This window comes from Echeneis naucrates, chromosome 3 (genome assembly GCF_900963305.1).
Source record: "Echeneis naucrates chromosome 3, fEcheNa1.1, whole genome shotgun sequence".
Taxonomy (NCBI): Eukaryota; Metazoa; Chordata; class Actinopteri; order Carangiformes; family Echeneidae; genus Echeneis; species Echeneis naucrates.
Window position 1 is genome coordinate 10,372,752 of NC_042513.1, and position 14,036 is coordinate 10,386,787.

A 14,036-nucleotide genomic window follows, 5' to 3' on the forward strand; every position below is an offset into this window, starting at 1 on the left:
CCTTTGTTTTACCTAATGAAAGTGAAAGTTGTGTGTTTATCATGTGGGTATAAGCATAAGTGAAGAGGCCATGTAGTTGTAGTGGTATCGCTGCTGTCTCAGACAGCTGGTTGTAAAAAGGCTGACATCTAACCTTGCCACTGTGCAGAAAGGATCAGGGGCTTTGGAGCCACAACACTGCTCTCTTAACAGCAGCTTTTGCCCACAGGGTCCTGTGAGGTTCAGTGCCAAGAGCACTTGAAATGTGCAAACCATAATCCCTCTCTGACATTAATATTTTCAGATGGAGGTAAGCAGGGAGCATGTTGGGTGGGGGTGGGGGGGTCAGCAATGTAAGCAAGGTCTTTTTGGCTGGCCTTGTTTCACGCTGGCAGTGGTGATAGACACTATCGTCATTACTCATGGTGGAGGCATGTCCAGAATGTATTCTTAGCTTCAGTCTTCCTATCAGTCACTACAGAAAGGTTGGGGGGTCAAAAAATAAAGAGGTAACCAGTCTACAGGGCTGTCTGCGCCACTGCTGTTTACCGGGGAGGGGGTGATATTTTAAACCTGGGAGAGCTCACATATTTACCCCACTGAGCCTGACTGACCTTGCCATTTGGTGGGGTGAAGACGCTGCAGACCGCTGACAGCAGGCAGAGAGAAGCTCTTCAGTTGCTGTTTCAGGAAGAAGTAGTTTGCAGTTTTTGCAAATTGAAAGTAGGTCAGTGAAGAAGATTTTCAAAACAACAGAAGACTGAGCTGATAGGGGCTTGAAGAAAAAGCAAGAATAGAGGAGAAGGCACTTGGGGGAGGTGAGAGTAAGCCAGGCTGAGCTGACTTTTACCACAGAGGAGGAGTAGCAGTTGCCGGCCAGGGCAGGTCCCAAGGCTGGCAGGGCTGGCCCCCTTCTGCTTCTCCACCTCCATTCCTTCCTCCTTTCTTATTCCTTCTCCTCCCTTTAACCATCAACTAAACTGCTGTGCAGTAATGACCTTAAAGACAGAGCCTGTGAGCGACTCAAGAATGCGCAGAAAACTGAACTCCTCTTCCTCATTTCGTCTTAGGTGCACTCACTGGTTGAGTGCCCTGCAACACTAAGAGGACCTTTTTTATACAGTATTTTTTTATTTAATTTTTTTTCCCCTCAATTTTTGCTTTTATAAACCGGAACCGTGGCGACCTTTTCAGTAGCACGGTGCAAGGACCAGCTCCACTCACCCAAGATGACCCGCTGGCTGAAATGCGCCTCCATGCATTTTGTATGTATGCATTGTCAGCTGATCACCAATAGCTAATTAATAGCTATCATTGCCTTTTCTTCATTACTCCATAAACTACATGAAAACTGCATTTTTAACGATGTCATAGAAGGAATTGTTCTGCAATCAATTTGGTGACTAGATTTTTTTTTTTTCCTAAAATCTATGATTTGAATAATTTGATTTCAGTTGTTACTGCTATTTAAAGTTGCTGGCCAGAAGCCGTAAAAGTTGTGGTATTCCCATGAAATGGGGCGAAATGGGAACCATCACTCATGGCTAAAATTACGCCATTTCTGTTGTGTCAGAGATGCCTCTTTGTGCTTGTGCCAAACTGAAAGTATTACTCATTTATTTTTTTTAAGTATGTATTTAAGAAATGTTGTCAAACATACTGAATTTGAGATTATTCCCTGTTGTCATTGACAGAACACAGACTGGAACAAATATGATGATCGGCTGATGAAGGCAGTGGAGCGTGGTGAGGTGGACAAGGTGGCTGCTGTTCTCAGTAAGAAGGGCATCATCCCCACCAAGCTTGATGTGGAAGGGCGGTCTGCGTGAGTAAACACGAACATGTCATAACAAAGACAAACATACTTTTGTCTGCAGTACGTTGACTTAGGTAGAGCAATATGAAGTGTTAGTACGATTTACCATCCATATTTGAAAAGCTAAAAATGCTGCGAAGAACAAAATACCAAGCATTACAGTGGCCTCCTTGCATACATTCCTGACCTATTTTCATGAGCATGTTGCATGTTGATGGGAATTCCTTTAGGACAATTAGGACACTCTTACTCAAAATGTATGTGTTACCTCTTACCTCCATTTGATATCAATGCCAAGACTGCAGATCCAAAAAACAAACCTGCCCTCTCCAAATTCCTTATTACTACTGTGACCATTTTGCCTTTAAGTTTCATGCAGCTGCGCTGCATCTGAAAGACATTGCTATTGCATATTATTATCCCTGTATTTTTATATCCAGAAACTTCCCTTTTACTGTCCATTTTCTTGGAGGTCAGCGTGGGAGTGGGTGTAAAAAATGTTTTTGGCCGCTGATGGCTTACCCACATAGGGCGAAGGCTGTTTATATACGCCTCACAGGAAATGACTCCCTGCAAATTCAGATCACTGTGGTGCAATACACTTAGTCCCAGCTGAAGACCATTATCAGGGCTAGCTGACTGCTTGAAGGAACATATTTTATATGGTAGGATTTTTTGTGTTGTTTTATGTGCAAATAGCTGTATTTAAACCCTTTACCAAGTTCATACCAAAGGTGACCAAAAAAATTGTACTTTGTTTTCTTCCTAAATTTAACCAGATTCCAACAACAGCATTTTGTGAGCTCAAGTGCCCCAGTTTAATCACAGCTGTAATAATAAGTCATTAGTTTTTGGGATGCGCCGCAAGTTTATTTTGAAAAAGGCTTTGTGTAACTCTACAGGACCAGATTGGTGCTGGTTCTAGTTATTTCTTACAAACTTGCTTCATCATTGCTGCACATGTCTGATGCATTTATGTATCACTATTATTGATGATGTTTATATCTGTCGAGGTTATTTCTGAATTGTTGTTTACAGAAAGTAAATTTATATTAACCTAATTCTTCATCATCCCCATTTTCTGGGACAGATTACCAATTATGATTATGTTATTGCGTTCTCACCCAGTTGCAGACTATTGGTGCAGAGCTCCCCTTGTACCTCTAACTCATTGAATTCTAGGAGAAAACAAAATATTTGGATTGTTGGCTGTCTTTGTAGAAAAGTGTAATTATTTGGGCTGTACCTGACTCATAATTGAATCTGTCCAATTGGATTTGGCTCTTCAATACAAAGATTCATATTTGTATGTTCCTTTTTTTTTTTTTTTTTTTTTTTTTTTGACCAACCAAGCCCCCTGCAGCTGCTACAGTGCAATAAGCCATTTCCTCTTTTAGGGTCGTGTTGATGCAGAATTGCAGTGTGTGTCCCAGACCCCTTGCACAGTTCAGGATGGATTGTCTGAAAATGACTGAACACAGAATCATGTTTGTTGTGTTGTCATGACAATATCAACCTGCTTTTCTCATGGAATGTCATGTGCATCCATGACTTTACTCAGTCTTTGAGCAACGTTTGTTGAAATGCTATCTGTGTGCAATTTTTAAGCCTCTATTTGTTATTCGCATTGACTGACCCCCCGAAAAAAATACTGCTTGATTGCATCTCAGTCAACTGATGAATCTCTAATAGATTATTTGACTCATTTGGCTTTCAGGGGACAGCCCTATTAATTACTAACTAGTTGTTCAATTATTTAACTTGTGCTACAGCATTTTTGGTATGGGCTTGCAATGCCATTTTACAATTTTTATAATTCATAAAACCATCTGTCGGCTATGGAATGTGGAATAGGTACATGGATCAGTAGCACCATTCTGATATCAGATAAGTGAATTATGTCAGTATCAGCCACTGATACCAGCCTTTGATCAGATCTGTCCCAACTCTTTTTCTTCTAAAATCTTGTCAGTGAGCTATTACAACTGCACAGGATGAGCAGATGTGACTCGTGAGCTTATTTCACCGAAAGCCAGCTAATTCCTTGGCAGACATGTAAACTGTTTACTCAGTTGGAAGCCATGATAGAAAAGATAGAGCTGAATTAATTAACTGAACATAGTGAAGTTAATCCAGGCTACCCCAAATAATATATCAGGGCCACAGTTAGTAATTAGTTTCCCAACAAAGGTCCGTGATTACAAAGGATTACCATTCAGCATTCCTTTGCTGGCTTTTGTACAGCCCAGAGTAATTGAGCTGCATGTTGACCTGAGTGTGGCCTACTGAACTAAAAGCTGTTTGCTAAATTGCGACTGTGCTTCACTTTTGTTTTAGGGAATTATGGCAGGAACATGCCCACTTTGAATATTATCCAGTTTATTAGGTGTGTTAATTTAATAGTTCTGTGTAGTCTGCCCTGCAACGTAATACTGAATGATGAGTAGGCCTGTGTTTAGGTACGACATCCTCCACAGTCTGTCAGTGCAAAACTGGCAGCATGGTATGTGCCGTTCAGCTACCAGCATATAGTCTCTGGTTATAACTCCCCTGTCCACTCTTCTGAAAATAGCAACCATATCCTGTAGAGTGTCGACCTGAACGCTGCCCAAGGAGCAGGTGTGAAGATGAAATGACATATATACATGTGGATGTAATGACATATGTACATGTGCTCTCTTAAAGCCAGAAGCGTCTCAAAATTCATGGGTAAACAGTTTTTTGTTTTTGTTTTTTTCTTGAGCACTGTCAGACATTTATGCTGCAGTGTTGGATTCTCAGGTTTTGTGTGTTTGTTAACTGTTAGAACTATTTCTTATAGTGATAATTAGATTTTTTTTTGTATAAAACAACTACTGTGACAAATCCATGAGGAAATCTGCTTTATTGGAGAGCACTTTGTAAAGTGGTTGCTGACTATATTTCAGTCTCTTATTTGTACATTCCCTAAGTTTCCCTCTGGACAGTGCTGGTGCTCATGAACTTGATGATTCTCAACACTTATGTCCTTCTAACTTGAATAGATGTGCTCCGCTTCCTGTTTGCTCCCCAGAGAACCAGCATCTCCTGGCCATCAACACAGCTTTTAATACCCGCAGCAGTGTTGAGGTGACAGACTAGCTGTCTCCTTGGCAGATACCTCAGGGTTAGTGTATAAACAGGTTCATGTGGCTTAATGGCTGGCAGACTGAGATAGGTTTACACGCAAGTGCCTTGCAGACCTTCATGGCTAGTGGCAGCGGTGCCACTGGGGGTTAAATCAGAAGAGGGGGGTCAAAGGAATACTTAAAGACTTGTTGGAAACTGCTTAATTGAATAGATGATTAACAGGGGAATATACAGAATTTGTAGCGATTAAAAATGAATAGAAGTTTGACACGATCCCATTTCAAGGTGGTAGCTGTTCAAGGAGCTTTGAGTTAAGTGAAGTAAGTAAGTTAGGTAAGAATGAGTAATGAATTTTTAGATAATTAGCAAATGGTGTTTGTCTCCATGCAGACCTTTTACTTTAATCACTTTACACAAACTAAAAGGGGAAGACAGAGGCACTGCTGTCATGAGGTGTCTTTGTGTACCTGTAAGATAATTGTGAAATATAAACTTTGTTCTGTATCAATCTAACTATTCCCCAGTTTGAATAACTTCAAAGGACAGGCAAATACTGATTTAAAAGCGCTATCATTTAAGTGTCCACATGTGAAACAGTGGGATACAATAGGAAGCTGATGCAGTAGGAAAAACGGGTTTGTGTATCACTTGGTTCCCTTATAGTCGTTGCAGGTCCTGAGGTTTCTTGTTATGTATGTAATGCTGACATTGCTGATAGGAGCCAGGCTTCCATTTACAGTCTCTCTCATGTGCTCCATTTTCATCATCACCCCCATCCTTTATTCACTCACCCTGCACTAGTCTGTGCTCGCTAATATTTACCATCTCAGGATCCATCTGTTGAATTTTTACCATTAGCTGTCTTTTAATTTTTAATTTATTTTTTTCCAGATTTCATTTAGCTGCCACACGAGGACACCTAGACTGTCTTACTGTCATTCTGGGACACAACATTGATGTCACAGCAAAAGATGCCACAGGTGAGTACAGACTGGAGCAAAGAAACATCTAAAGCTTAACAGTTTGGTAACCATGGTCTTGGGGATAAGCATCTGATTTAGGAGGAAAAAAGTATTTGAGCTTTCCAAACTCAGATTAAGATGTGATGAGGTAAAATAATATAATTGCTAAAGTTAGTTAGTATTTCCCTCTGTAATACCATTTTGGGGAAAAGACGAACGAGGGATTCTCTCGAGCTTTTTTTATTTACACTCCTTATTATATTAGTCATTGTTGACTGTAAAAGGACTTTTCAAATTTCACAAAATACAATTAAACACACACAAAACATTGACTTTGTACTTGGTTAACTATCAGAGATACATAATATCTTTCAGTATTTCATTCATGGACATGGAAATGGAAATTGGATATTATTTATTTTTTTTCTGTTTGTCCTGATTTGACAATTGATTTCACATGCAGTAATTCTGATACCATTGCTACATTTCGATTATCAGTGAAATCACAGTAAGATGTCACAGATGGAGTGCACATAGAAGGAGATGAGGATGTGCCAGTCAAAAAATGGGCTTAATTAGTATATTTCTATAAATGTACTGCTCAGCACCAAATGTATGAATTTTCTTCATTATGGCAGCATAAATGAGATTGTGAGATTTGGCTAAATGTAGAGCAGAAGAGATGAAGTGATCCAAACCTATTTTAAAAACAATGTACAATGGTAATAATAAATTACTTGGTAATGTGGTGTCTTTTTAAACTAATTTGACTGAAAGTATGAGATCTCATCCATTTTGCTATTACTAATATCAATACACCTATACCTATCGCTCAATATAACAGACAGTCTCGTCTTTGAATACAATGTTATTTACAGATTCCCAAGTCTCCCCGTCTTTGCTCTCCTTCTTCCCTCCCTGACATTTTTCATAGCAGATGGTCTGTCCCCGAATGCAGTCCTGTTACAGAAATCTTCCTGCCTCAAGGCAGCTTTTACCCTCCATTGTCCAGATAACACATCAGAGATTGTAGCAGCCCAGTTTGTTCTATCATTGTTCTTAAACAGACAGAGGGTTTGTAAGTAGTACAAGAAGGGGCACGTGTAGGAATTGTTTCCCTTAACTTTCAGGGCTTAATTTAATCAATTTAATTTCTAGCAACTGCAAGAAATCTATTCAGTCTGTTGCTCCATTAGAATATTCATCACGTTTTATTCATCATGTTTAGTGGCCTGTTTTTTGTTTACATGCTCTCAGTCCAAATAACACAGCAGGTTGAGCAAGGCTCTGCTTTATTGTTCGTCACAGCATAATATTCTGTAATGATAGCTGTCATTATTAATGGTTCTCTGGGGAGTCTTTCAAACAAGAAGAGAAAAACTCCACAGGCAACCTATTGTGATGAAAACTGATCCATGTCATTCATATACATACATATTTCATAGTTTTTTTTTTTTAATATATATATATAATTTGTAGATGCAAACGCACTTACATTTTTTTATACGTTGATTTCAGGAAAAAATGCTCTTCACCTGGCTTCAAGAAATGGACATTCTCTGTGTGTACAGAAACTCTTACAGGTAAACAGCCCTTGTACTTGATTCATTCATTGCTGTGAGGAAAAAAATGCTACATTATTTGATAATGTCTGATATTAGGTTATTGCATTTGAGGGCTTCTTGTTGGTGGGTTGTATGTCAACACTCCGCTGTATTTTGTTTCAGAGAGCAGCCTCTCAGTCACTGACCCCTTAGTTTCCCTTTCAGCTCCTTTAAATAATTATAGCCCACCCTGTATTGGTCAACAACCCCGATGAGTCACCATGCCAGACTTGAGGATTTATGTGTTTACAATGAGGGTGTTACCTCTGAAATATTGTCTGCATACTCTCATAATGTCGTAGCCACCTCCCCTGCCCCCGTCTCTTGCATAGGTAGTGATCTCACTGAGATTTTGGCTATTGGCAGGCAGTCTGTTATGTTGACAAGCATTCTCTCCTGCAAACTTATCCTCCATTCCAAATGCCGTCATCACGTCAGACATATGCCAACACCCGCCACCCCCACCACCTCTACTTTCTCACTCCATGAGGCCAAACCCACAAGGTATAGGGTATCCCCCCTCAGCTTTCTACCGTCAGCTAACATTGCTGCTCTGCTGCCTCCACCCTCCCATTGTTTTTGTCATTTGAGCATGTAGCTAATTTTTGGCCCTTGTTGCTACAGAGAGTTGGGTTTTTATAGTGTGGGCCTGAGCTGGCTGCCAAGCTTACCCAGCAACATCAGGCCCCTGTTCCCATTAAGACCTCAAGACCTTCATGGCAGGCTCTCATCAGCACAGTAGCACTGTAGCTTTTCCAACCAGTATAGCTTCAGTTATCCTAATATGACCTGCCTGTACCGCCACTCAGGTTTTACTGCTATTCAGAGCAAATATATGACTTTGAGTCATTTTGTATGACAATATTGAGATATCATTCAACCTTAATTTAAAAAGAATTACTTATTTCCTGGAGGGGAGTTGATGTAAGAAAACATCTGGTCTCCTCTTTTGGAATCAGTCTATTATTCTTATAAAAAAGCCAAATGCTCCCCCTCAACTGGTCTGAGTCAAGGCACATCCAGGCTCATAACACTTTTAAAATAAAGTAAAATTATTAGATTCTATTGTACCTGTTTTGCCAACCTGTCTGATCTTTTACAGCACAACTGTCCAGTTGGAAATGTTGACCTACAAGGACGAACAGCTCTACATGATGCTGGTGAGACTGAAGTCTCGTACTGACTCTGCTCTATCATACTTTATTACATAATCAGCTTCACAACTGACTCCACTCCAGCGGACTCCAGGAGAGCAGTCAGCTCTACTGTAGCAACAACATTGTTCTACTGTAGAGCTGACTTTACTACAGTCCTAACTTTACTTTATTTTACTCTGCCTTTCATAAAAGTCCTCCCTCTACCCTACACTGCTCTAATTTTTTATATGCACAATGTTACAAAAAAAAAAAACTGTCTATGTACTGTTTAAAATCTAAATAGTGTTTAGCTTTGCTGTACTTTGTGCACATATAAACTGAGGTCCAAGTTTGTTTGTTTGTTTGTCAGTGTTAATATGATGAAATTATTGCAGTTGTCTCTGCTCTTTCTCTACAGTCATGGCAGGCTGCTTATCCAGCGTGAAACTTCTCTGTGACAGCAGAGCTTCCGTGAATGCCAGTGATTTTGTGAGAATTATTATTGCACTCATATTTTCCATTCTGTTGGTGTTCATTGTAGAGAAGCATATATATAGATAAACACACACACACACACACACACGTTGTTCTTAGGATATAATAATCCTTGTTTGTGTTTGATTTTTCTTCAGGATGGCAGAACACCTCTGTTGCTTGCAACCCAAATGTGCCATTCACATATTTGCCAGCTGCTGTTGGAGCGAGGGGCTGATATTACCATACGGGACAAGCAAAACAAGTAAGAATAACCGAAGCTCTGTTTTTGCTGACAAAAACGACTTTGGACAGCAGATGTATGTCAAGTTGTGAAATGTGTTTCGATCTTTACATATAATTTAAAAAAGGGAGAAATTGAAAATTACAACAGAAATAAGATGCTGCTGCACATTTATACCATGCACTTTAATGTTTAGTCAGTATGTCTGGCTAAAAAGTTATACTAAGGACTACAAATACACAATATTTTTTCCCGTCTTCTTATGTCTGTTAAGCTTCCAATTGATACAGTAATAGTTTTTTATACAGCATTACAGTATCTGAATATATATTGCATTTCAATTTTAATAAGTTTTTTCTTATTAATTATTTCAGTTTTTGTAATTATTTGTCGCACAAAACAAAAGCAGTTCTTATAAATGTAATTGAAAAAGAATAAATCAGCCCCCTGACTTATTCAGCAATTTTTAAAATGAATTTTTTATTTTTTTTTTTATTCCCATGTTTTGATTTCATATCCCTGACAATCATCCAATCATTATCATTACATTAGAACTTGTTTGTGCATTTTCTTTTCTTTCATGACACCCTCAGGACACCATTGATTCTCGGTTGTGAGTTTGGCTGTAAGGATGCAGTGGAGGTGCTACTGAAAAATGGCACTGACGTGAAGGCAGTCGACAACTCTGGTCATGATGCATTTCACTATGCTCGCCTCAGCAAGAACCCTGAGCTTGTGGCCATGGTCAAAAGTTTCCTTGACAAGGCCAGCAGAGGTAGATCAAACATCACTACAGAGAGAAAATTAAATAATATTTGAATAAATACAAAAAGCAACATGAAATGGGAAGGGGTTTTCTTTTCTTTTCTTTTTGCAGTCAACTATCTGCCGGACACCTGTGTAATGAATAATTAGACTCACCTGTGTTTGATTGTTGTGAAATTACACAGTTGCAGTCTAAAATTTAGCTTTGCTCCAGAGACTTTCAGTGGGGTGTACTCACTTTTGCATCACCCTAATTTAAAATAATATATATATTAATATATATTTATAATATATAATTTTATAAATTTTTGAAGGGGGTGTACCCCAATTACGCTGAGCACTGCATGTTGTGGTCCTAATTTCCAATTTTCTTTTGTTTTGTTTTTTTTGCCTTCCTCATGTGCATCGTTTCCTTGAACATGTTTTCATGTCCTGTAAACAGTCATATTTATGTAAAATCTTGATAAGACATGGAAGGAGAATTGAAATCTGAATTAGCTGTTTTCTGGTTTTGTCATAGATAAAGAGGCTGCAAAGATGGAACAGTGGAAGCGACAGGTAATATGCAGCATTCTGTTGATCGGCTCATATCATCCTATAGCCATTGTTAACCTGCTGCTCAGTTGTGTGTGACTGCCATCTAGTGATTATGAGAGAGAATTGTTTCATGCACTTTCAATATCTGTTATGATATAACCTGAGACTAAGCTTTTTAAGAAAATGCATGTCTCTTCTTCAGCATTCAGTGGAGAGATCAGAGCCTAACAGAAGGGATCAGGTCATACATGTAAGTGCTAATGTATGTCAGCCTCCTTCTTCCATACAAGCCACACTGGATTTACTTGATCAACGCTCATAACAGTCTCCTGAGAAGTGTTTTGCTAAGTTCCCTGTAATCAGACCAATCCAGAGCCTGGATTTGACCCATATCTGAATTATTATTTCACTAATGTATACATGGATGAACACGTAAAAAGAAAAAAACAATATGATGAAGAAAAAGAACACTCACTGTATTATACTACTGCCAGTTTACTGGTTTCTAAGCTTCAAATCTTTTCTGTGTGGATTTGTCCTAGGACCTGGAAAAGCAGAATGAGAACCTGCAGGAAAATCTTGTGAAGTATCAACAGGAGCAGAGAAACCTGTTAGATAAGGTCACTATGCTACAGCAACAGCTCTCACAGGTAATTTATACACCACTTGAATAAGAGCTGTTGAACCAGGCAAAACAAGAATAGTACAGCATGCTTGGTCTTTTCCACTGTTTGGCTTGTTGATTTGTTTGTTTTTCTGGGGCTCTGAGAAGTTTGCTTTTAAAGCAGGCTTTTAACACTGATTGCTTATGTAACATTAATTACATTGATTAGAAGCTACAACAAAAGAAAAATTGGACTTTTGTATGGAAACAGAGTAAAATGTTTTCCACTCTGCAGGAAGCAGGTAATTGTCTTCTCTGTCCTGGATGACAGTGATGTCTCCATAGACAAGCCTCTGCTTCCTCTCTCCTAGAATCAGTTTATGATTTGGCCTTCAGGTAACATTCAATGGTGACATATATTATTATCTTTACATCATGGATAATAATCCTGTGTGGGCTAACAATAAGACATGGCATCGGCTTGTAGTTGCTGCGACTACTCCACTCCTGAATGCAACAGTTTTTAACTGCTCTTTTTATGTTTTTATCTTTATTTAGTTTGCACAATTTCTGTTTATTTATTGTAATATGTGTATTCTCACAATCACTGAAACTTATTCTTTGGTTTTTAAATTAGGGTTACATAAATCAATGACATTCAGTTAGTGCAATGTATTCCTCAATCTGAGCTGCCAGAATGACTTTCATTCAGACCATGAAAATTCACTAAAATGTAATTCATTGGTGTTTTGCCAATTATTAATTCATCAACTCAGGGAATATATATTATCTTTCATCTGCAGGAACAGATGGCTGTGCAAAACACTCAAACAGAGGTATGTACCAGAAATTCACAATTATCTCATATTTTCTTTTAGAAATGTTGTTGTCAGAAACTTAATCCGATAGTGAGTGTGTCTTTTTGAGTGCGGTTTGGAATCAGTCTTAACTTTTCAACTCTGGATCCCAAGTACAAAAGCAAGTGAAATAATACTAAAGACTTGGGAGAATTTGGTGGTGTGTACAAGCACAAAACTAAACATGTAGAAGTGGACAAAAGAGAGAATAAATAGAGGAGAGTTTCAAAGTCCACTCTATTATAACATGGTAAAAGTGAAAAATATCCTATCAGGTTTACACATTGATCAGTGCAGAGGCACTAAACAGTTTCTTCTAACTTGTAAAATTAAGGAAAGAAAATAAAAGAAAATACACTGTACATACATTCCTCCGTGATTGTTAAAATATGGGCTCTTCTATGTTTCATGAATGACATACATTACTCCTGAAGTGGTTTCTTGTTGAGTGATTAAAATGATTTGATTACCACACACTTTAATTCACACAAGAATTAAATCTAAAATAATTGAACCAATTTGGATGGATCCATATTTGTCCAAATAGTTTAATATCTTGATTATGGATGCTGTTTTGTTTTTCATGAAGATATTGACTTACAATCCGCATGGATTCTCTTAAAACTGAGTTTTAGAGAACTTGATTTTTAAAATTATTTCCACATTCTCTATTCTGCTGCCTCAAAGCATTTTGCTGCAAACTGTACTTGCTGCAGTTTGGAGGATGACTATTACAAACAACTTAACAAAGTCCCATTGAAATGATAAGACTTTTATATGCCTCTGTACCAGCAAACGTTTTATAGCAATTACTTCAGAATTTATGCACAATATGATAAAATTTACTCCGGACCTTTCTACACCTTAACTACATTTGTTATCAGTCTGAAGAGACATGCAGGTAAAAGTTAGAATCAGTTCAAGTAAGGTGCTTGTATTTGTCTTGATATTGGTATGTATATGAAATATGTATATGATCATCTACGAGTTAACACAGGCCCCCACTGTGTACTGTTAACATCATTCATTGTATATCTCTTATTTTCATTTGTTGAATTACATCTGCTTTTCTTTTGTTGGCGCAGAATGAGCAGTTAAAGTTGTTACTGTGTGCCAAAGAGAAAGAGGAAGGGGCTCGCGGACTAGAGACTGTCAAAGTCCAGCTCCGAAGTACTTTGGTCAGTGAATTTTTATCTACTTAGATGCTGTAGTACTTGGAAAAATGTGTGAATGCAGGATATTTATTTTATATTCTGAATTATACAGCTTAATAAACATTTCAGCATTGACTGCTTATTTTATTATCCTTAGAATTTAGGACTTGTATCTGAATGGAGTCATGTTTTAGTAATATGTTGCCAGTACAGTACTGATCTGACAAGTGAGCTGAATTACAAAAAAAACCTTCCTGAGTAACATCACCACAGTGCAGCCTTTAAAATGACCAAACAATTTTAAACATAAATTCTCCAATACACTATTAACAGAGAGCTGAACATGACGACAGGACAGTAGTTCTTCATGTGAATTATTGTATAGAACCCTAAGTAGGTTAAGCAAGTTTATGCAATAAAATACTACATTACTATACAATTTTGACTAAAATGTAACATAAAAATTAAAAATAGAATTTATTTAATCAGTGTATGTATTTATAAGTATATATATATATATTCACAGGGGGACTACTGTGGGCAGTCTGTTATCAAAGGTTAGTTTCCCTTAATTCTTCGAATCATGGAACCATTGCTTCAAATTTCACAGGCAAAATATCAGTTGGCCTGAATGTTGTGTTTGTTCGCTGTTGTCTTGTAGGGAAAGAAAATGTTTTAATCAAACAAACTCACAGCCTGGATTCTGATCAGGTAACAGTAATTTACATCCATGTAATACAGTGAGATCCTCATTGTTGTCTTTCTTTGCTTTAGTAAAAGATTATTATAACTTATC

At 38.0% G+C, this 14,036-nt stretch overlaps 1 protein-coding gene across 4 annotated transcripts in view; it reads left to right on the top strand.

Moving 5' to 3' along the window:
* The window catches only part of uacab (uveal autoantigen with coiled-coil domains and ankyrin repeats b), a 37,484-nt gene that overhangs the window by 16,452 nt on the left and 6,996 nt on the right, over nucleotides 1-14,036 (top strand). For 2 of the 4 annotated variants that reach the window (XM_029497697.1, XM_029497698.1), the window contains exons 2-15: nucleotides 1,674-1,804; nucleotides 5,795-5,883; nucleotides 7,384-7,448; nucleotides 8,572-8,629; nucleotides 9,024-9,094; nucleotides 9,238-9,344; nucleotides 9,917-10,098; nucleotides 10,609-10,646; nucleotides 10,828-10,875; nucleotides 11,168-11,275; nucleotides 12,033-12,065; nucleotides 13,172-13,264; nucleotides 13,767-13,797; nucleotides 13,902-13,951. In XM_029497697.1, the coding sequence (XP_029353557.1) occupies nucleotides 1,674-1,804; nucleotides 5,795-5,883; nucleotides 7,384-7,448; nucleotides 8,572-8,629; nucleotides 9,024-9,094; nucleotides 9,238-9,344; nucleotides 9,917-10,098; nucleotides 10,609-10,646; nucleotides 10,828-10,875; nucleotides 11,168-11,275; nucleotides 12,033-12,065; nucleotides 13,172-13,264; nucleotides 13,767-13,797; nucleotides 13,902-13,951 (1,104 nt within the window). Of the gene's footprint in view, nucleotides 1-616; nucleotides 1,245-1,673; nucleotides 1,805-5,794; nucleotides 5,884-7,383; nucleotides 7,449-8,571; nucleotides 8,630-9,023; nucleotides 9,095-9,237; nucleotides 9,345-9,916; nucleotides 10,099-10,608; nucleotides 10,647-10,827; nucleotides 10,876-11,167; nucleotides 11,276-12,032; nucleotides 12,066-13,171; nucleotides 13,265-13,766; nucleotides 13,798-13,901; nucleotides 13,952-14,036 lie in introns of those variants that run through there. The other 2 variants (XM_029497699.1, XM_029497700.1) reach the window with 2 other exon arrangements.